At 41.2% G+C, this 23,425-nt stretch overlaps 1 protein-coding gene across 1 annotated transcript in view; it reads left to right on the top strand.

Annotated features, from left to right (window-relative positions):
• The first annotated feature begins 8,171 nt into the window (after positions 1 to 8,171).
• OPN5 (opsin 5) overlaps positions 8,172 to 23,425 on the top strand; it is a 32,448-nt gene continuing 17,194 nt past the window's right edge. Inside the window, exons 1-4 of the mRNA XM_019985528.2 lie at positions 8,172 to 8,301; positions 12,324 to 12,443; positions 16,142 to 16,312; positions 19,610 to 19,944. Coding sequence (XP_019841087.2) covers positions 8,172 to 8,301; positions 12,324 to 12,443; positions 16,142 to 16,312; positions 19,610 to 19,944 — 756 coding nt within the window. The remainder of the gene's footprint in view (positions 8,302 to 12,323; positions 12,444 to 16,141; positions 16,313 to 19,609; positions 19,945 to 23,425) is intronic.

The following is a 23,425-nucleotide window of genomic DNA, read 5'->3' on the forward strand; positions in this document are numbered from 1 at the left end:
GGATTGCCAAAGCTGGAAGCTGGGGGAAATAGAAAGAGGTTGGTAAAAAGGTAGAAACTTTTAGTGATAAGATGAATAAGATCTGAACCTCTAACATATAACATGGTAACTGTAATTGAAGTTTAACATTGTATTACATAATAGAAAAAACCTAAGAGAATGTAAGTTAAATGTTCTCACCAAAAAACAAACAAACAAACAAAAACAAACCAGAGATAAATATATAAAGCAAGGAATGTGTTAATTAACTCAGTGGAAGGAAATCCTTTCGCAATGTATGTCAAATCACCATGATGTATACTTAAAATATCTTTTATAATTTTGTATGTCAGTTATACCTCAATAAGTCTGAAATTAAAAAATGGGATCTCATGATCGAAAAAGCACAGTTATTGTGTTGACAAGATAGAATATTTAAAATTGAGATTGTACTGGAAATTCTGGGAATATTTCTTTTTGGGACTGCTCTGAAATAGTCTTATTTTTTAGGATGCTTTCCTGAAATGACTGTGTTTATTGACACATACCCTTTTTTTTTTCCTTTAAAATACATATAATTTCTTCCCTTTGTCCATGAAAACATTTGAATATATTTGAAACAGTGTTCTGTGTGGGTTAAATGTTTGTTCATTGATTTAGTCCACAAGTTTTTAATGAGATTCTACTAGGAGTTAAGTAGTATAACTTCTCATGAGCTGCTGAATTTCTCTAAATCTCAGTATTCTTTTTTTTTTTTAATTTATCATTTTATTTTATTTTTTGGCTCTGCTGGGTCTTCATTGCTGGGTGGGCTTTTCTCTAGTTGCGGTGATCAGGGGCTCCTCTCTAGTTTCAGTGCGAGAGCTTCTCATTGCAGTGGCATCTCTTGTTGCAGAGCACAGGCTTTAGGGTATGTGGACTTCAGCAGTTGTGACTCCTGGGCTCTGGAGCACAGCCTTAACAGTTGTCACGCATGGGCTTAGTTGCTGCAAGGCATGTGGGAACTTCCTGGACCAGGGATCGAACCAGTGCCTCCTGCATTGGAAGGCAAATTCTTTACCACTGAGCCACAAGGGAATCCCCAATCTCAGTATTCTTATTGACAAAAAATTATTGTCTTGGAGTTGTAATGGAACAAGGCGTGTGGAACTCTAAACACATTCCAGTTATGCGAAGAATATCTGATCCATGCTAGGATCCCATAGATGCTTAATACCAGAGAGCAAAAACCTTGATTTTAATTTTGGTAAAACTTTAGAGCTGTAAACCAGGTCAGGACAAAGGTTTATGCTTTAAAAATTATACGTGAGCTTCTCTCTTTCTATTTTTGTGCTCTCCTTCAGGAAGTTATGTTAGGCAATTGAAGAGAGTGTGCTTTGGTATTTTTAAAAAAGCTAAGAAGACAATTAATAAAAAGCTCTAGGATTTAATTCTTGGTCCTAAATAGTAATCTGAGATTTTAAAATCTGGAAATAAAAAAGCAAGCGTATGGTGTTTTAAAGTACAGTCAGCAAATAGCATTATTCTAGTTTCTGATCAATATCTGGGCCCAGTAGCTGCTGCTGGGTTTTAATCACCAATAAGTTAAGCTTCCAAAAATTACATCTCTTCTCAATAATTCAATAAAATGAGATTATTTTTTCCAAAGATATGATTGGTCCTTTCAACAGAGGGGTGGAGAGAGCAGGAAAGTCTAGAAAATGAGTACCTTTCACTTGATACTGTTTAAAATCAGCTGAAGGGCAGAGTAACTAGTGTTTTGGAAAGAACCAATAGGAAGACATCGCAAGATCTGAGCAAACCCAGCTTGAGAAGCCCAGGGAAAGACATTTCTTTTTGGCAGGCCCTTAAATTGGTGAGTTTTAACAAGGGGGAGAAAAAATGAAGAAACAAAGAATTCTAAGATGATTGTCGGGAAAATTAAAGGGAATGATAAGGATGGCCGAGGCTGACACAGAGACTGCGGTTCTTAATTCACTTTTAGGGGATGTCTCTCCCTCCTCTTTGGGGTTATAAGAACTAGGAACAAGTTAGAGCCATTCTGTCTGACTCTTTATGCTGAATGCCACTGTGTAATTGATGAAGCGAACTGGATTTTTTTTTCCCTCTTGTTGAGTTTAGGGTGAAATCTATCAACTAATGCTTATCAACTTATGTTTAAAAGGCATTGCAGAAACAGAATATTGGATCAGGAATGCAACAAGGAAGAACAGTAGAACAATGAGAGATTGCAGTAAAATTACAGTTTCGGATCTGTCTGAAGCCCTCTGAGTTTCCTGTCAAAGTAACTGTGTGTCTAGCCGGTTTGTTCCTCCCATTTTTCTTTAACCCTCATGTGGTATGGCTGATTTCTTCTCAAAGGAATATGAATAGATTCATTTGCTGAAGATTCTGCATGTGCTTCATGTTGGCCATGACTATTCCTGAGGGCAATGTTGTCACTAGGAATCTCAGCTACATGATCTGATGTGGAGAGTTGGATGAGCTCAGAGTCTGCAGGACATGAATTTGGGAAGGAAGCAGGGGATTTTGTATCCCTTTTTCAAAGCCATTTTATTTTGCCCAAGGTTCTTTTTATCCTAGAGTTTAAGGGCTGGGGGGAGGAAATAAAATGTTCACTGTGAGGGTACAGACAAAAGTATCCCCCACTTGAGAAGGGTTTGCCCATCTGGTGTTCTGTCATGATGCCAGTAGGGGTCCTGAGGTTCTGGCGTCCCCTCTGGGGCTTACATTTTCCTGTATGCTCTTGAGACAATGCCTACCTTGATAATCTGCAGAGGTCTGGGCTATTTGATTGCTTCCTTAGGAAGAGATCCTAATGTAGAGAGAATAGGAGTACCCCAGGCAAAGCAAGGGGCAAATGTGCCCCCTGCCAGAATTGGACAATGTTGTCTGGTACTTGGATTGAGTAGGTGGGGACTCTTGTCCTGAGAATGAAAAGTACTGAGAACTGGGAATTAAAATGGTCATTCTTACATGAAATTTGTAGTGCCTTTTGCCTGGGAAAAGTGGTTTGGAGAGAATGTGGGATAAATTAATTTCAAACTCATTACTCAGAAGTTCAGAAGAGGAGAGGTGGTTGAATTGGGAGTTATGTGACAGCTGACACACAAGAAGTTAAGACAAATGATTTAAGACAGAATTAAAGCAGACTTCTATGGCTTACAATCCTCCCATTGCCTTAGATTTGTCAATTTGCTTCAAGCTGAACTGCTTGGAATAAATTGACTTGAAGGTTATTATTCTCAACAGACAACTCAGCCCCCTTTTTACATGGCTTAGGAGCTATTGAGTTGAATTGATTGCTTTCTTGCTGGTTTGGTTCTGCAGCAGAAAATATTCTTTGCTTCCTTTTCCCGCCTTCACTTCCTCTCTTTTCCTCTATCCCTCTCTTTCTTCTCATGCTTCTTGTCTTAAGTGGGTCAAAAAAAAATGACTGTTTTCTTCTCTAGCATCATATTGAACCACGACAGGAAAATCTGAAGGGTGTTATGTGCAGTTCTGTTTGACAGCCGACCTCAGCTGATCACTAGTTTTCTTTGTGGCTGTGAATATTTCTCCTGTAGAGAAGGCAAGGATCTCATTAACACTTAACTAACTTATAAAGGTTACCTCTCCGGAGAACTGGATTGGGGTTATTTGAGCTCCCACATTATTATTTTTTTTTTTCTTGATTGCCACTTTGTTGAAGCTCTTGCAGGGTCCTTCTTCATGTATATAAAAAACAAAAATACCATATCCTTAATACAAGGATGCCAGAATCATCCAGATTGCTTCACTAGGGAACAGATGTGGTTTACAATATATTAGTATGAGTATTATGACTGCCTGATGAACATTAAGCTTCTGCAGCTGCTGACACAGAAAAAAAAATCGCCATGAAGAGCATGGTTTATGCTTATTAAATTTATAGAACACTCAGTGAGCAAGAAGAGACTCAAGAAATGGGGAGAAAATTCCCAAGGTGTCTCCTGGGTCCCAGACCTGTGGCTGACATACATTCAGGCCAGTGCTAGGCACAGATCAGGGGCAGAGGTGTGAATTGCTCCCTGTGTGTGCTGAGATTGCAGGGCTATGAGTAGTCTTTTGCAGAAAAATCTAACTCAGCTCCAGCGAGGCCCCCTCTTAATGACAAAGTCCCAAGGGAAGGGACTCATGGACTCAGTAGAGGCCTACCATACAACCTGTAGTTTGTAAATGTTTATATGAATGAATGGGTGTAAAATTTTCACAAATTTCACAAATAATCTGTAACAACTCCTATATTAAAATATAGATTTATAAAAGTAACATACCCCTGCTACATAATTAGAAAATGAATATATCATCAAGTGATCTCAAATAAAAAGTAGAGGAAAAATTCCTCCTAATACCACTATGCATAGTAACAATACTACCACAGTTCATAATAAAAAAAACATAACCCCTGGATATATATCTTTCTATTTTTTTCTCTACTTAAAAAAAAAAAAGTGATTCATAAGTCTTTGATAGTTTTTTTCTTCCCCACCAAATATATTGTGAACACTCTCCTATGTCGACCACATGCGTCAACTCCAATTTATTAGAGAAGAATTTGACAGGAAAGGATAGGGTGAGGGTGATGGCATAAGGCACTGTGGTTCTCCAGTGGAAAAGGCAGAGCCTGAGATTGAAGAGGGCAGCAGAGAGGTGAGAACAAAGCAGGCAAAGAAAATTCCACCCCTGGGTCTTCAGTAGTGGTCTCACTGCTTACGATGAGGGGCCCAGGCTGGCTGGTCATTGGGGCTGAGCTACAAGGAAGTTTGGTCTCAAGTTTTTGGCCTCTTACTGCAAAACTCCAGCTTAGTGAGGGGCACACATTTCTGGAATCAATGTGTGTGTGTATTTTTTTCATCTGTAGGAATTCTTTTAAAAGTTTTTGACAAAATTCGACACTTATTTATGATAAGAACTCTCTAGAAAGTGGGCATAGAGGGAATCTACCTGAACATATTAAAGGCCATATATGAAAAACCCATGGCAAACATTATCCTCAATAGTGAAAAACTGAAAGAATTTCCTCTAAGATCACGGACAAGATGAGCGTGTCCATCTGCTTTCACCACTTTGATTCAGCATAGTTTTGGAATTGAGGTTAAACTGAATCTAACCACAGGCCTTTTGTCCTCTAGGCCTATTGTGGGTAGCCTTTGAAGACAGTAGTAAAAATGGGCCAACACCCACTTGACAATGACCTAGATAAGCCATCCATTGGACTTACAGAATTTTAAAATCTGTGTTTCCTTGCTTACATTATATTAGGCTTAATGCTAAGAAATTTGACCTCTAGAAGCTGAATATTGTCAATTCTTGCTGCTCTTCTTGCTTTGATGTCCTTTCCCTAACTCTTGGGTGCTTCTTTGTTAACTTTCTGGATATTTCATGGCCTTCCGTGTACTTTCAAGCATCACCATGTTTTACCATGTTTCCATCCTCCTGCTTTATGCCATAATTGATGTTACCTGTATCCCACTTTGGAGAAGGCAATGGCACCCCACTCCAGTACTCTTGCCTGGAAAATCCCATGGACGGAGGAGCCTAGTAGGCTGCAGTCCATGGGGTTGCTGAGGGTCAGACACGACTTCACTTTCACTTTCATGCATTGGAGAAAGAAATGGCAACCCACTCCAGTGTTCTTGCCTGGAGAATCCAAGGGATGGGGAGCCTGGTGGGCTGCCGTCTATGGGGTTGCACAGAGTCGGACACGACTGAAGTGACTTAGCAGCAGCAGCAGTATCCCACTTATTTTCAGCTCCACTGGCTGCTACTGGGTACCAAGTAACTCATTTCAGAAACTCCTCGATGTTAAAGATTTCATGGATGCTGACAGATTCACATCTTATTTTCTCAGATAATATATGTGCATGCATGCGTGCTCAGCCATGTCCAACTTTTTATGACCCCAAGCATTGTAGCCCGCCAGACTCCTCTGTCCATGGAATTTGCCAGGCAAGAATACTGGAGTGGGTTGCCATTTCCTACTCCAGAGGATCTTCCTAACCCAAGGATTGAACCTGTGTCTCTTGAGCCTCCTGCATTAGCAGGTGGATTCTTTACCATTGTGCCATCTGGGAGGCCCCTCAGATGGTATATACCTAGAAATAAATGTGGGGTTGATAAAGCTTTCAGGCAAAAAAACCACAAACTTTTCAGAAGCCAGAGCAGCCCAGTAGGGAAGCCCATTTTGGGAAGAACACTTTCAGATCCTATGTATAAGTAGCTATCTACAATGTCCATGCTACCTCCTGCCTTAAACAGTGACAATTCAGCAGGTCAGAGAGAAATCTGTGGCCTAACATTCTTTGAAGATAATTCTAAGACTGGATAAAGTTGGATAGAATTAAATCATCATCCTTGACACTGATTTAAAGTATTTACTTCCTCTTAGTAGGTGATGATTTGCCATTCTGTTTTCCGTATCTGCTAAATAGTCATTTGTAAATTCTTTCAGTTTAGACAGGAGAACTTGGGTCTGGCTCCATCTCAAGTTACCTCTTAATTTTTATTGTGAAATCATAGAGGTCAATGCTAGTAACTCAAAAAATATTGAAAACTTTTACAGGTGATGAGGAGTGGGGATGTCTTTAGATTTTTCTATAATAAGCTGTTATGAGAACAGTTTTCAGAAGCATTATTTATGGGCAAAAGACCATTAAGTAGCAAATGTTAGGGTGCCAGAGTATATTTTATTGCTCAAAGGAATATCTGAACATGAATAATGTGATTAATGACATACAATTTACTCCAAGAGTTTTTTTTTTTTTTTTTTTTAATCTTTGCATAGAATCATAAATCTGGGGGGGGGGTGTCTCGAGCAGTCATTTATTTTATTCTTCACTTTTAGATAGGAGGCTTCTTTTGCAACTCTTGGCATCTTCCCTGAAATATCAGACTTTTCACAGAAGCATTTGCACTGTTATATGGTATTTTTACAGCAAACAGTGGATTTAGAGAATGGATTGGAAGGTGTGGGGGTGGGCAATAACGGAGTTGCTTTCTGCTTTAAGAAACTTGAAACTCAAATCTGCCTGTGGATGAGCCTAGTGTTGTTGCTGTTTAATTACTCAGTCCTGTCTGACTCTTTGTGACCCCACGGACTGTAGCCCGCCAGGCTCCTCTGTCCATGGGATTTTCCAGGCAAGAATACTGAAGTGCATTGCCATTTCCTTCTCCTGGGGATCTTCCCAACCCAGGAATTGAACCCAGGTCTCCTGCACTGGCAGGCTGATTCTTTATCACTGCACCAATTACAGAGTTCTACCAAAATAGAACTCATTTCTAAACAGTCTAATGTTGAAAGATATTTTGTTTTTAAGTAACTCAGCTTTAAATTTTATTATTGTAAAATATTTTTTTTTCTGTTCCTTTCCTGACAATCCTTTAGTTCTTAACCTCATTTAGTGAAGATTCTATGTCTCTTTGTATTCAGTGCTCTAATAATCAATGACTATTTTTTCTTTTAGAAAAATTCTGAAGCTCACTGAACATATAACTGACAGAGATGCTCCTCTGGGCAGTTTGGATAAATAAAAACCCACTATACTCTGGCAAATTAAAATATTTTATATATTGATAGGATTTTAATAAATATTGATTAAATATCTCATATGTGTGTGTGCATGTATGTGTGTGTGTATCCAAACCACATCTTTTCTTGGCTCAGACCTTTACAAAAACTGAGAAACAGCCTTATGTGGCAGCCTGGATGGGAAGGGAATTTCAAGGAGAATGGATACTCTACGTTTGGCTGAGCCCTTTTCCTCTCCACCTGAAATTACCACTACATTATTAATCGGCTATACTCTAATATAAAGTAAAAAGTTTAAAAGTTAAAAAAAATTTGCCAGAAGTAGTAAAATGGATGAGATTTGGCCTTCAGTCTCTTATTCACCCAAGGAGGGTGTGAAGTGGCACAAACTGGGTGGCAGTGGGAAGGAAATAACAGACACTTGGATAGCTTACACACTGGCGAATTGAATATTGACAAATGTGGATAGTGGAAGAAAAACGCGCAAGTGTTCACCAGTTATTAGAGACTTAAGCATGACCCTGCGAACTTGATTTTCATTTTAAAGCTGGGGGCACGGCCGTGAGATGGGTCGGGCGGGCTTCTTCTGGGCTCTTGTGACCTGCACGCGTCTGCCTTTCAGACCGCTGCGCTGGAGGAGAGCATGGCTTTGAACCACACGGCCCCACCCCCGGACGAGCGCCGGCCGCCTTATCTTCGCGATGGGGATCCCTTTGCTTCCAAGCTTTCCTGGGAAGCGGATTTAGTGGCTGGCTTTTACTTAACAATCATTGGTAAGTTTCCTTGTTTTTTTTTTTTTTTTCTGTGCAAAGGCTGCATCTAGAAAATTCATAGGCTGCTATCTTGACTTTGCAAATGGATGCCAACACTTAAGTGTATATTTTGAGATGAAGAGTGGGAGGAAGCAGGAAAAACGGGTGGCATCCGGCCTTTATGTTTCATAGAAACGACTCCATTATCTTTATTATTAGGAATAAATATTCCCTCGATAATCCGAGAAGCTTTACAGCAAAATAATTTATCTTGAGACTATTTCATTTTGATTGCTTTGGTAGTAGGTTTGTCCACCGAGTAATAAAATTAATGATAAGGAGATCTTATTTAAAATAGAGTGCTTTTACTTTTTGAAAAGTGTTCTTGATGTGATGCTAAGAGTATAGGCTCAGAATGGACCTTAAAATACATCCAGTTTAGCCTCTGTTTTTTGCGACGGAGGGAACTCTGTCCCCAAGCTACCGTCAGGAGGATCATACTGAGTTTGCTTCACCTGAAGTCAAGTCTGGCCATGACAGCATCACCAAGTGATTTTGGTGAGAGTTGAAAAAACGTCTGAATAATAAGTGGAAGTCAGTCCAGGGTCTAAAGTTTCTGTGCCTGATCCACAGCGTGGTGCATCTTCTTCCTGGCTTTGGCATCCAGCGTGGTGGCCGCAAGTGGCTCCTCAGTACTTCTAACTTCTCCAAATTGAGACATGTGTAGTGTAAATAGAAATCAGATACTGAAAACACAGGACCAGAACAAATAATGTAAAATAGCTCATTAATAATTTTAAACAATCGGCTACAGGTGGTGCTAGTGGTAAAGAACCTGCCTTTCAGTGCAAGAGACCAAGAAATGCCGGTTCGATCCCTGGTTTGGGAAGATCCCCTGGAGGAGGGCATGGCAATCCACTCCAGTATTTTTGCCTGGAAAATCCCATTGACAGAGGAGCCTGGCGGGCCACAATCTGTAGGGTCATGCAGAGTTGAGCACAACTGAAGCGACTTAGCATAGCACACACAGCTAACCCATTAGGTTAAATAAATATATTTTCAAAATAAATAGTAATATTTTTATTTTGCTTGATATGACTACCAGAAAAAAATTAAATATGTATGTGACTCATATTTCTGGTTTCCATTATATTTCTATTGGACAGCACCAGTCTAGGTAATTAGATTCAACCGTAATATTTTTCTTACATTTATAATCATTGTTTTAAATTTGGGTAACCAGCGTGCAGGTGGGTTACGTCTTTAGATGTGTCTGCCTTTAATCTTTTTACATGTTGGGTCAAGCTTTCTCAATTTCTTTCTTTCTCTCCTTTTCCCTTCTTTCCTCCTCCCATCTCTCTTTCTCATCTACTTATTACTGGCTAAGACTTTCATTTAACCTCCTGAAATTAGCCAAACTCATTAGAAAAGTCTGGAGACCCCTCTATGGTCAGTGCTTGAGGAAAAGGAATTAATGAAATTGAATTAGAAATTCTACTGCAAAGGGTTTTCCTGAGTCCTTGGTTTTGTTATTAGTTATTATCATACTGACTTAAATTCTGTTTCTTATAAATGGACCTCCACATCCTTTCAAACACAACTGTATGGGCAAAGGGCCCATCCTTTGCCACTGTTTATGCTGCTGGAAACACAGCTGTGAACATAATGGGCAAACTGCCCTCTGCCCACACAGAGACTATCTGGTAGTAAAATCCACATTGCATTTTTATTAAACGTAAGTACCTTCAGTGATCAGAAAAGACAGAAAAATAGACATCTTATAAATAGAATTTGTCTCAATCAGTTGTGAGGAATGAATTACAAAGTAGCATCTGTAACCTGACAGATATCTCCAGATGACACAAAATAGGATGTTTAGGGGTCTGAAGGAAAATCTACTGTAATATTCAAGTGGAGGAACTGAGGAGGCTCCAGGAAAAGAGGTCCCAAAAGAATCCAGGAACAAAGGGAGCCTCAGATGACTCAGGGAGTCGAAGGTGGGACCAAACGTATGTTCCCAGGTCTCTGTTCAGGGTGCAGCCAGATTCAGCTGGAGGGAAGGGGAGGCTGGACTCATCCTTGACCCAGTTTTGGGCTTGGTTCTGTGCCTGATTCCCCCACTTCTAGGACAGGTGTAAGGATGTGCCCAGATTCTTTTAAGGAACCAGTAGTGTGAAATTCTTGTGAAATACTAGAAGTCTTAAGGAAAACTGGAAGATGAAAACATAACGTGAGTTTGGAATAGAGGAGAAATAAACAAGAGACCCATTTCCATCCTCTGTTCTTTTACTAGAAACACTTAGTTCATCAAGGGTCTATACACAAGATCTAACATTTTTGTATTCATAGAAAGAGTCAGGATTGTCATCATCAAAAAAGTCCCCCTTGCTTTAGCTTTTACCTTCTTCATCTTCTTCTCCTTTTAACTCTCATTAAAAATAAGCTTGTGTTCTGTTAATATTCCCCTAGGGGAGATTGCCTGTGAGAACAATTTATATGTAGCTCGTAGAGAGTTGACTATTTTTTTGATAAGCTTTGGGCACTGGGTGAAGCCTTAATGAATCAGTAGTAAAAATAATTTGAGAAAGGAAAAGTAAGAAATTCAGTATTCTCAGAAGAAAAAGACAAAGGATGTTTAAATGATCTTTGTGTATCAAATGCATAGTTACTGCTTTTAATCTTTTTGGATACGAAGTAGAAGCCACGTGTTTGTAATTTTTCCAGCCATGTTGTCACTTTTTAATTTCCCAGTGCGCCTTGCTAGCTGGTTCCCTTGAATGAGACCTGGGTTTCATTGCAGTTGGTTTGCTCTGGAATCTCCACAGTCTCTCCTATTTTTTGCCTCTTCTGTCTTAAGAAAGCTAAAGAGGTTTTAATGGCCCACAAGGCCAATCTGACGCCTGGAATTCACAATTTCCTAAGAGCACGAAGCAGTTAGTGCCTGCTGGTTTCATACCATCAGCTGAAACACCCAGCTGTGAAACACACGGCTGCCCCTCAAATGAATTGTGGTGGAGAAGTAGAAGTTAAGATAGAAAAATCTGGGTTTCTCCTGTTAATACTCTCCTTATTCCTTACTACTAAAGGCAGCTGTACCAGATTCTCATTTATACACAGCTATGAAGCAAGAATTCCTGAAGAAATCTACTCTACATGTTAAGCTATGGAAGTAGGTGTATTCTTTTCTTCACTAAAGTCAGTAGGGATTGGGTCTTTTTGGATTTAAACTGGGTTTGCAAGAGCTTTTGAACAGTTATCATTGTAATGCCAAAGCTGATCAGTCATTAATAAAAGGATATTAAAAGTGGGAACACATTGATACCATTGTTGGTAGGTTGGTGGGTTGACGGCCACCTTCTCTCCCTTTGGTGGGAGGGGGAGAGCCCACGTTACCAATTGTCACCCACTTCCCCTCCGTGCCTACTCCAGTAGCAGTGGCAGACACCCAACGTCCATGTCCGCAGGATGCAAAAAGCCCTGGATGTGTCTCCAGGAGATGAACCCTGTCCTTGCAGGGGGCCATGCTAACCTAGTCTGGCCTCTGCCACTCCTGAATGCCAGTTCCCCCTCAGGAGTCCACAAGGAGAGTAAAAGCACCTCAGTTTGTTTGGGTCACTTCGTCTTCAGAATTTACTGATAGCCAAGGGGTTCACCCTTCTCATCAGAGGGAAGGAGTTTTTTCTATAAAGCCAGTACTCTAAAGATGGCTAAGGAGATGCTCCATCCTGGGGGCTAGTACAAGTACTGACCATGGGGATTCCCTCACCCTCCTGAGCTTCACTGGGAAATCAGTGGCTCCTTTTTCTGGGTAAGTGCAGTTTAATAACCCCTGACTCCTATCCTTTTTGGAGGCAACCCATCCCTCGCCTGTCACTTACACCTCATGCTTTTTATTTCATCTTCTTAACTTAGATTTTTATTTAGAGTCCTCTCACTACCCTCTTAAATCAATGGTGTCCGTTTTTGAAATTGAGAAGTGTTTCATATCCGAGGCAGCTCTAAATCCTAGTCTTAATGATGGAAATTTCTATTTTTCCTTGTAGGGATTCTATCCACGTTTGGAAATGGGTATGTCCTTTATATGTCTTCTAGACGAAAAAAGAAGCTGAGACCTGCGGAAATAATGACTGTCAATTTAGCAATCTGTGATCTGGGGATTTCAGGTAACACTGCCATGCCGTTTCTCCTTTGAGGGTTTCAATGCCCAGTTATAAAGTCCTCACGGACTCACAGATCAGCCTACCCTCAGCTTCTTTTGCTTCTCTTTTCACAAGTCATCTTTGCAGAATTTGTGGTAAGTCAGCAGAGTGTTGTCTGGCTATGGAGATTGTCCATTTAGTGTGTATTGAGTCCTTTCAGTGTGGCAGGTGTGTTAGATGCTGAGGATACAATTTGAAATGATACATGATGCTTCAGATACCTCATACTGTACGGGGCTAAGTGATTCCAAAAACAAACTTACAGACAGGCTGTAGATCACTATTTTGAGCTCTGTCACATCCCTCCCACTCTTATGGAAATCTGTTAAGCATCAGGGGAGTACGGTCTTAGGCTAAAAGATGAATCTGAGAGGTGAGTCTAGGTCTAGGAAGGAGGGAGGGCTGCCCTTGTAATGACATACTAAGTGTGGCTTAGGGACTGAGTGCAAGAATAGGAAACTTTTAGTTCAATAGCACTTGAATTTGGCTGCACAAAAATATCACCTGGGGAACTTAAAACAAGAACAACAACTTATGGCTGAGTTTCATACCCAGAAATTTTTATTTAATTGGTTGAGAATGTTACTCTGACATCAGGTTATTTAGGACTAGAAAATTAAAGCTTCCAGGTAAATTTGTTGTGCAGCCAAAATTTTGAACCCCTGGTTTATTTCTTGCTTTTTTGGCCTCTCTGATTACCCAGCAAGGAGGAACTGGAAGACAATTTGTCTTTAACTGTAATTCATTTTTACAAATATGAATGATTTGGGGGTAAGTCACCTCCTTTTGGGTTCATCTATACAATCTAAGTGTTGCCTAGATACACACAAATATGTCTTTGGATCCCTATTTTCTGTTACGTAGCATGTAGTCTTAAGTTACTAGAATTGGGGAAATAGAGTTTGAATAGCACACATCAACTTGTCTTTCCACCGGAAATATTTTAGCAGTTTCCCATCTAAGCATCCTTTAAAAAATATTTCCTGGTATTTGTTTCTCTCTTCATAAGTAGATTTTTCTGCTACTGCCAATCTCTAAAAACATGGCTCAGTGATAAGTGTTGATCCACTGAGTCACTATTTATCACACAGCAGTGGATGTGCTGCCCTCTTACTGAGTTTGGATGATCTTGGTTATTTGGGAAGACTTTTCTCAGCATGGACAGGCTGAAATATCGTCAGCTCTTTGGGAAATACACATGCATACTAAGGGGAGCACGACAGCACTGGCCCCTTTCTGTGAAAATAAGTTAAGATGCGCCTGGGGGTGATTTGCGAGACTGCAAAATGAGTGCCATTTTCCATTTGGACACACGATGGCGGTGTCGCAACATGAATAATCGCGCTCCCGCTCAGCTCACCATGCTGCCCCCTAGTGATGCTTGACTGAAACCTGCCAGTTCAGCCACATCCTTCACTTGGAGCGGACAGATGCTTACACTTGAATTAGACTAGTCTGGGGCTTCCCAGGTAGTTCGGTCGGTAAAGAATCTGCCTGAAATGCAGGAGATGCAGGTTCAATCCTGGGTAGGGAAGATCCCCTGGAGAAGGGCATGGCAACCCACTCCAGTACTTTGCCTGGAGAATCCCATGGACAGAGGAAGCTGGCTGGCAACAGTCCACAGGGTCCCAAAGAGTTAGACATGACTGAAGTGATTGAGTGCATACAGCATGCATAATTGGCTGGGTCCATTGAAAATACTTTCAGCCAAGCAGGTCTGCTCTAGGGCTGTATAAACCACCTGCTCTGCATGTCTCTTAGAGTAATTCACCAGGAAGCATTTTCTTCCATGGGTTAGTTTTCTCTGATCAACTCAGACCATTTTTTCCAACCTCTGGATCTCTCACTCTCTCTCGTTCTCTCTTTTTTAATTTAATTTAAAAATGTTTATGTCTTTTAAATTTTTTCCTTGCTTTAATATGTACATTATAAAGCACCTTGAAAAACACATCCTAGAGACCAGATGTGTTTCATCTATACAACTAATATTTGTTGTTTAAATATCAATGGCTCTCAATCATGAATATGTATCACAATCACCTGGGGAGATAAAAAATATACTGTGATGGCTTAGCTTTCTCGAGATAAATTAAATCAGATTATTTGGGGGTTGGAACTCTGGACACTGATATTTAAAATTAAGCAAAGCAAAGCAAAACAAAAAAATCCTCCAGTGATTTTAATGTGCAGCTGGGTTTGAGGAGAGACATTTCCAAAACATTCATCAAATCCCTTTGGCATGGACTTCCTTGGTGATCCAGTGGTTGAAAATATGCCTGCTTACACAGGGGACATGGGTTCGTTCCCTGGTCTGGGAAGATTCTACATGCCTTGGGGCAACTAAGCCGTATGCTACAACTCCTGAGCCCCCTGAGCTCTAGAGCCTGCCATGGCAATGAGAAGCCTGAGCACCACAATTAGAGAGTAACCCCCACTTCCTGCAATTAGAAAAAGCCCGCACACAGTAACAAAGACCCAGTGCAGCCAAAAACAAACAAACAAACACACAAACAAATAAAAATTTAAAAAACGGTTTGACATCCCAAAGGTTCTAGATGACATCCCAGAGGTTTGTTAAAGGCTCCACTCTAGACAGAAGCCTAACATATCTTTTTTGCTGATGGATCCCAGGCACCTCCATCAAGTCACTGTCAATTGCCTTTTTTGGCTGCCTTTAGCACCACCCAGCAGACCCTTAGCTCAAACTCTGAGTTTGCTGTTGTCCCTGCCTAGAATATTTTCCCTTTAAATGTTTGCTCGAGTTCTGGGCCACTGATTAACATCTACCTACACCTCACATTCACAGAGAGGTCTTCCCTGATCTGATTGAAAACAGCAGATTCTGTCTCTCTCCTTTGTCTGTTTCATTTTTCTTCCCTCCACTCATCATGAGCCATCATTCCATCATATCGTATCTTACAAATTATTGTTTGGTCTCCTCTGTTAAAAATGAATCTGTTAATCTTGATCTCCACATTGTCCTCTAGCACCATATACATAATGAGCATTAAATAATTATTTGTTGAACAAAACAAGAACTCTTTTACATTGGGTTTCCCTACTGACAATGGAGTATAGACCCAACAGGATTAGAAAGCTCTGAGATGAAGGTGCTCAGTCTAGTTAGTTGGAGTATGGCACCGGCTGTGTAGACAGCTAGAGGTGATGTGTGTCTAGCTTATAAAAGCACCCAATAAAGATGAGTTACTTGATTGAATTAACAGTGTATCAAGGGAGGGTACACCTGGGAAGGGTGGGAGGGGCCAGCATTTGCAGGCTGTGAATGTGTTACTTGGGTTTTCTGATGCATGAATGTTGGGGAACCGTCTTCAGAATCAGATACAGGCGTTGGAAAGCTTCCTCAGCAGTTCTCTTCAAGGAGGGGGAAGATTGACTATATACGGGATAAGGAGGGTGCAGGGTGTGAATTAAAATAGAAGACTACTTTCTAGAAAGTAACAAACAAAACAAGCTGATGAAGGCTGAAGGGATAAATAGTTTAAATCCTAGAGATCCGGGTCTGGTTGTAAATAAATTGGACCTAACGTTTCCCAAAATAGCTCCCTCTTGTCTGCCTAGGATAAGACTCCACAGCGAGTTGGGTGGGCGGGGTAAAGTTTAACCGGAGGGAACGTCCCTTGACAAGTCACTTGGCGCTCTAGTTGTAGGCAAACCGTTCACCATCATCTCTTGCTTCTGTCACCGCTGGGTGTTTGGCTGGATTGGCTGCCGCTGGTATGGATGGGCTGGATTTTTCTTTGGCTGTGGAAGCCTTATCACTATGACTGCTGTCAGCCTGGACCGATACCTGAAAATCTGCTATTTATCATATGGTAAGTAGGAAGGTTTCTATTCCCTGAGAGTCGAATCTAGGTGGATTGTCAGAGCGGTACATGTTTTACCCAGAGATAATAAACAAAGATTATGAATACACTGAGAGACCAGGAGTATTTCTACTCATAGCCTATCTTGTTCTAACTTACACTTAAAGACTCGAACCTGTGTCCATGTAGGTTTCTTTCAATACTGTTTTTTATAGGAATGTCTGGTGTTTCGCTACGATGCTTTTATGAAAGTATCATCTCTTTGTATAAAGTGTGTAAGCTTTTACTGTGTTATGCAATGTAAGCAAAAGAAATAAAATGCACTGAAAGGATATTGGGTCCAAGATGTTTTAGCTGTTTCCCCGCGTAGTAAGTATAATTATATGGAAAGATTTTTCTGATTCTCCTTTAGCACTCAGGCTCCCTGTGGCTGCAGAGATGAGGAATTCTCCTCCAGGTTAGAGAACCAAGCCTGCAGGAAAGGACACACATACGAAATACCAGCCAACATTCTTTTTGTGGTCTTGGTATGTAGAAAGAGCAGTGGGTAAGAGAATCGGTTAGGGGTGAGCCAGCCATAAACACACTTTCAGAGGCTAGTGATCAGATTTTAATGATAAGACCGTTCTACAATGTGAAAAATAAATTTGTAATACTTTGGCTTCTTGGGCTTCTGGAAAAATTATTGAACCCGAAAGAGATGCATTTGGCCCTTTAAATTTAATATTGAAAACTAGGTGCAGCCAGAGAATGATACTGGTTCATGCTACACTGCTTTGCTCATCAGTCTCAATCAGCTTGGTGATTGTGACCATGGAGACAGAACATGGCCTGGAGCCCAGAATGGGAAAGATCAAGTTGATGTGACACTCTCAATGGGGTAGAATTTTTCTTTCTATTTTAAAAGCTTGCAATCCTAAATTAAAAACGAAATATACAGGAGCTTGAGGTGGGGGATAGGGTCACGGTCCAATGCGTGCACCATCCAGCGCTCATCTTTGAGAAAAATTTTGCATCGCTTTTTCTAACAGTTTAGAATCTGCAGTAGAAATAATTTGAATCAAAAATTCCAATAAAATACAAAAAATACAATTATACCTATTCTGGATGATATCAGAGTCAATTTTTTTCTATACACTTATTTTTGATCATATCAAGTAAATTTTTATCATATCAAGTAGATTTTACAGATGAAGAAGCAAAAAGTTCAATTTCCTGAAGATATTTGAGGAATACTAAACCTCAGTGTCTCTGCTTTTTAAATATTTTCTTGACTTCAGGCTTCAGGTTCAATATAGGGATAATGTTGCTCACTCCCCAGAATCACGGCAGGGTACAACTCCCATGGGCACTGTATATGCTTTCCAGCTTCTTCTAAGATTGATTCTCGATAGTCTGGTTCATCGTTTGATTTGTTGCACAATTAAACCCTCCACACGGTATCTTGGAATGTTGGAATTAGGAAGTCGCTTGGGGCCATGTAGACCTTTCCCCCATGCAATGGGATAAAGTGTTTTAAGGCGTCCCTGACAGACAGCCACCTGGCCTCTTCTTGAGTAATTCCAGTGACCAGTGACGGGGAGCTTACTACTGCACAAGGCAGCCCATTCTCTGATTGGTCTGCTCTGGTTGTTACAATGTTATTCCTTATATTGAGACAAAACTGCTTCCCAGTAACCTCCACCCATTGGTCCTAGTTCTGACTGCTGGAGCATCACAGAACCAATCTACTAATCTACTCCCTCCTGTACTTGACAGCCTTTCACCATAACCGAATGTAAGTATAAAACACCTCACCAAGCAACCCTCACCGTAAACGCTTCTACATATGCTTATGCACGTTCCTGTAAATTTATATAATTATCCGTGCCAATGTTTTCTGCGTTATAATGGATAACCAAGAGCTGACAGATATCGTGGCTACCTGATTGTTACTCCTATCTGGTGGGTCCATGAGATTTGCATTTTATGACGATGTCTATTTGAAAAAAAAATAGAGACGAAGGAAACCATCTGTTACGTTGGTTTGTGCCAAATGAAACAAACACAGGAGTGAATATTCATGTCAATGTAGTCCTTCATAGTTTGCAAAGGAGACCTGGCATGGTTCATTTCACCCTTCTCGAAATCTGTAAGCAGTAGATTTTTATTTCCTCCATTTTACTGCTAAGAACACTGACGTCTGGAAAGGTTACGTGAAGGGGGTCAAATACTAGAAATGAGAAGGATTAGGCCCTTCTGATTTTCCCAGACCTCACGTGACGCTAAGCAGAGTCTGTGCTGAAGAAATCATTTGGCTTTTATTAAATATGATTCGATATTTCTTCTCTGCTACCAAAACCCAAGGCAGGGAGGAGTCACCTCTCTGGCTCTTTGGGTTCCAGGCAATAAATGGGGCGGAGGGAACTTCCTGTAGAGGCTGAAGCCCTAGAGCAGGCTGACCTGTCTTTGGTGGTGGTATTGAACTTTGTAAAATGATCACTAGTGCTTTACAGCTTTCCTTCACTGACTGCACTGTTTCTGCCTCTTGGAATTCTCTTTTGGCTAATGGAAACCAGTGCTGAAACACGGAGTTTTTTTTTTTTCCTTTGTTTTTCTGAAAATATTTTCACAGAATTACTTTGCAGAGCATGGTATGTTCTACCTAGGTTCCCCACTTCTTCACCTTTGGCTGTGAGTGTGACTGTTGTGTTAATAACATTGGAAGAGTTAAAATCTGCTCTCACCCAACCCTTATAACATCACCCCACACCGTCATGACTCTGGCATCCACCCCCACTCCTCGAGTTCTTAGGTGAGAGGCACACAAGCTTTTTGGAAGAAGGATATTTTAGACACAAGCAGTGTCTTCTCATTTCTCCCCCAAAGGACTCTACCTCTGATGAACCCTTAACACATGCTTTTTGAGGCTCCATTTGTATATTCTACCAGTTAGCCTCTTATCCTGGATAGGAGCTCCAAGGTCATTCTGGATATTTTCCCAAGATCTTCCACCGTCTTCAGCCTCCTCTCATCTTTTTACCGCCACCTCTCCCCAGCTTTTGTCACATCCCCCTCCCAAGGCTCCCAGACGCCTAGAGAAAACCTTCCCTGTGAAAACACTTCCTGTTTTATTCTCTTGGAAAAAGAGCCCAAGCTCTGGAGCTCTCCTTCCCTCCACCCAACTCTCCCTCCGGCTTTGGTTACTGACCACGTCTCCCAGAATCCAATGGATCAACTCTTTGGATGTGGAATTTGACCTGTCGAGGGGAGGTGTCTGGGTGGAGGGCAGATTACATCCTGATAATGCTCTTCTTCCACCTCCAGGGATTTGGCTGAAAAGAAAGCACGCCTACATCTGCCTGGCGGTCATCTGGGCCTATGCTGCCTTCTGGACCACCATGCCCTTGGTAGGTCTAGGGGACTACGCACCTGAGCCCTTCGGAACTTCCTGCACCCTGGACTGGTGGCTGGCCCAGGCCTCAGTAGGGGGCCAGATTTTCATCCTGAACATCCTCTTCTTCTGCCTCTTGCTCCCAACGGCTGTGATCGTGTTCTCCTATGTGAAGATCATTGCCAAGGTTAAGTCCTCGTCCAAAGAAGTAGCTCATTTTGACAGTCGGATCCATAGCAGCCATGTGCTGGAAGTGAAATTGACCAAGGTAACTGCAGTCATAATTTATAGACATGTTCTGTAATCAATTAAAACTTCACAGGGTGAAGAACCTAGGGAATGTTGAAGACTGGGAGAACTTCAAATGCCCTCTGTTTATATCCTTCTGAACTTGGTTTTATTTATTTAAACCTTTATAGTATCCCTTCTGTCTCTATCTCAGTCTCATTTACACATACACACACACACACACATTTAATATCTACCAAATTTATACAGTGGATCTACTGGGGGCTTATTTCCTCTATTGAATAGGATATTATTGATTTTTAAACATTATTTCATCAATAAGAATAATAACTTTTGTGACTCATAAAATGCCTCACAGTATTTAATGTTTCGTATGGACTTTGGTCTGGAGGAGGGCATGGCAACCCACTCCGGTATTCTTGCCTGGAGAATCCACCGACAGAGGAGCCTGGAGGGCTATATAGTCCATAGGATCACGAAGAGTCGGACATGACTGAAGTGACTGAGCAGGCAGGCACATATGGACTTTGATAGGTGTGATTATAGACAGTCCTTATTTATACAGTAAGAGCTTACTGTGTCTGCTTTCCTATGGGTTCTTCGCACAAGAGGAGTTTCTGCAGCATTGAGTGCCTTGGCAAATGCTAGTCTCAGAGTCAGTGGTCCTTCAAATATTAGTGTTGCTCAGTCGTGTCCAACTCTTTGGAACCCCACGGATGTAGCCCACAAGGCTCCTCTGGCCATGGAATTTCCCAGGCAAGAATGGGTAGCCATTCCCTTCTCCAGAGGATCTTCCCCACCCAGAGATCTAACCCAGGTCTCCTGCATTGCAGGTAGATTCTTTACTATCTGAGCCATCAGCTATTGTGGTGCTCTGTAAAAGAGCAGACAATTTGAAAACAGACAAGAGTTTGGATTTTTTGTAAGGCTTGTGACCCAGAGGTAGATACTTTGAATCTTGTGTAACAGGAATAGTAACATCTGTCTCTCTGGGTTGTGGTGGGAATTCAAAGAAATAAGCCTATTATCCTGTCATCTGGTGTGTAGAAGATGGTAAAGAAACCACTGGTTGGTCAGTTTAGTCTCTAAGTTGTGTCCGACTCTTGTGATCTCATGGACTGTAGCCTGCCAGCTTCCTCTGTCCATGGGATTTTGCAGGCAAGAATACTGGAGTGGGTTGCCATGTCCTTCTCCAGGGCATCTTCCCGACCCAGGAACTGAATCCTTGTCTCCTGCATTGGCAGACACTTTGAGCCACCAGGGAAGACCAAAGAAACTGTAGTTCCTCTTTTCTTTCCTGACCTATAGGAATTCAAGTAAAGCCTAATGCAGTGGTTTGTACACTTTCATCACATCTCACCTTTATATTGAAAAGTATTTTTCAGCAATCTCAATATAAATGCCATGTTGCACCATCAAGTTGTTTTTTTTTTCTGTTTCTTTTCTTTTTTAGTTTATTTTTTTATTGAAGGATAATTGTTTTACAGAATTTTGTTGTTTTCTGTCAAACCTCAACATGAATCAGCCATAGGTATACATACATCCCCTCCCTTTTGAACCTCCCTCCCATCTCCTGCCCCATCCCACCCCTCTGATACAGAGCCCCTGTTTGAGTTTCCTGAGCCATACAGCAAATTCCCGTTGGCTATCTATTTTACATATGGTAATGTAAGTTTCCATGTTACTCTTTGCATATATCTCACCCTCTCCCCACCCTCCCCATGTCCATAGTCTGTTCTCTATGTCTGTTTCTCCATTGCTGCCCTGTAAATAAATTCTTCAGTACCATTCTTCTAGATATATGCATTAGAGTATGATATTTATCTTTCTCTTTCTGACTCACTTCACTCTGTATAATGGGTTCTGGGTTCATTCACCTCATCAGAACTGACTCAAATGCGTTCTTTTTTATGGCTGAGTAATATTCCATTGTGTATATATACCACACCTTCTTTATCCATTCATCTGTTGAGGGATATCTAGCTTGCTTCCATGTTCTAGCTATTGTAAATAGTACTGCAGTGCACATTGGGATGCATGTGTCTTTTTCAATTTTGGTTTCCTCAGGGTTTATGCCTAGGAATAGGATTGCTGGGTCATATGGTGGTTTTATTCCTAGTTTTTTAAAGGAATCTCTATACTGTCCTCCACAGTGGCTATATCAGTTTACGCTGCCACCAACAGTGCAAGAGCGTTCCCTTTTCTCCACACCCTCTCCAGCATTTATTGTTTGTAGACTTTTTGATGATGGCCATTCTGACTGGTGTGAGGTGATATCTCATTGTAGTTTTGATTTGCATTTCTCTAATAATGAGCAAAATTTAGTTCTCTAATAATGAACTAAAAAGCCTCTTGATGAAAGTGAAAGAGGAGAGTGAAAAAGTTGGCTTAAAGCTTAACATTCAGAAAACGAAGATCATGGCATCTGGTCCCATCACTTCATGGCAAATAGATGGGGAAACAGTGGAAACAGTGTCAGACTTTATTTTTTGGGGCTCCAAAATCACTGTAGATGGTGATTGCAGCCATGAAATTAAAAGACACTTACTCCTTGGAAAGAAACTTATGACCAACCAAGATAGCATATTGAAAAGCAGAGACATTACTTTGCCAACAAAGGTCCGTCTAGTCAAGGCTATGGTTTTTCCTGTGGTCATGTATGGATGTGAGAGTTGGACTGTGAAGGAAGCTGAGTGCCAAAGAATTGATGCTTTTGAACTGTGGTGTTGGAGCAGACTCTTGCGAGTCCCTTGGACTGCAAGGAGATCCAACCAGTCCATTCTAAAGGAGGTCAGTCCTGGGTGTTCTTTGGAAGGACTGATGCTAAAGCTGAAACTCCAATACTTTGGCCACCTCATGCGAAGAGTTGCTCCTTGGCAAAGACCCTGATACTGGGAGGGATTGGGGGCAGGTGGAGAAGGGGACGACAGAAGATGAGATGGCTGGATGGCATCACCAACTCGATGGACATGAGTTTGAGTGAACTCTAGGAGTTGGTGATGGACAGGGAGGCCTGGCGTGCTGCGATTCATGGGGTCACAAAGAGTCAGACGTGACTGAGCAACTGAACTGAACTGAATAACTGAGCAACTGAACTGAACTGAATAATGAGCGATGTTGAGCATCTTTTCATGTGTTTGTTAGCCATCTGTATGTTTTCTTTGGAGAAATGTCTGTTTAGGTCTTTTTCCCACTTTTTGATTGGGTTGTTTGGTTTTCTGGTATTGAGTTGTACGAAAATGAAAAGAAAGTGAAGTCGCTCAGTCATGTCTGACTCTTTGCCACCCCATGGACTGTAGCCCACTGGGCTCTTCCATCCATGGAATTTTCCAGGCAAGAGTACTAGAGCGGGTTGCCATTTCCTTCTCCACGGGATCTTTCTGACCCAGGGGTTGAACCCAAGTCTCCTGCATTTCAGGCAGATGCTTTACTGTCTAAGCCACCAGGGAGTTGTATGAGCTGCTTGTATAATTTGGAAATTAATCCTTTGTCAGTTGTTT

This window comes from Bos indicus, chromosome 23 (assembly GCF_029378745.1).
Source record: "Bos indicus isolate NIAB-ARS_2022 breed Sahiwal x Tharparkar chromosome 23, NIAB-ARS_B.indTharparkar_mat_pri_1.0, whole genome shotgun sequence".
Lineage (NCBI taxonomy): Eukaryota > Metazoa > Chordata > Mammalia > Artiodactyla > Bovidae > Bos > Bos indicus.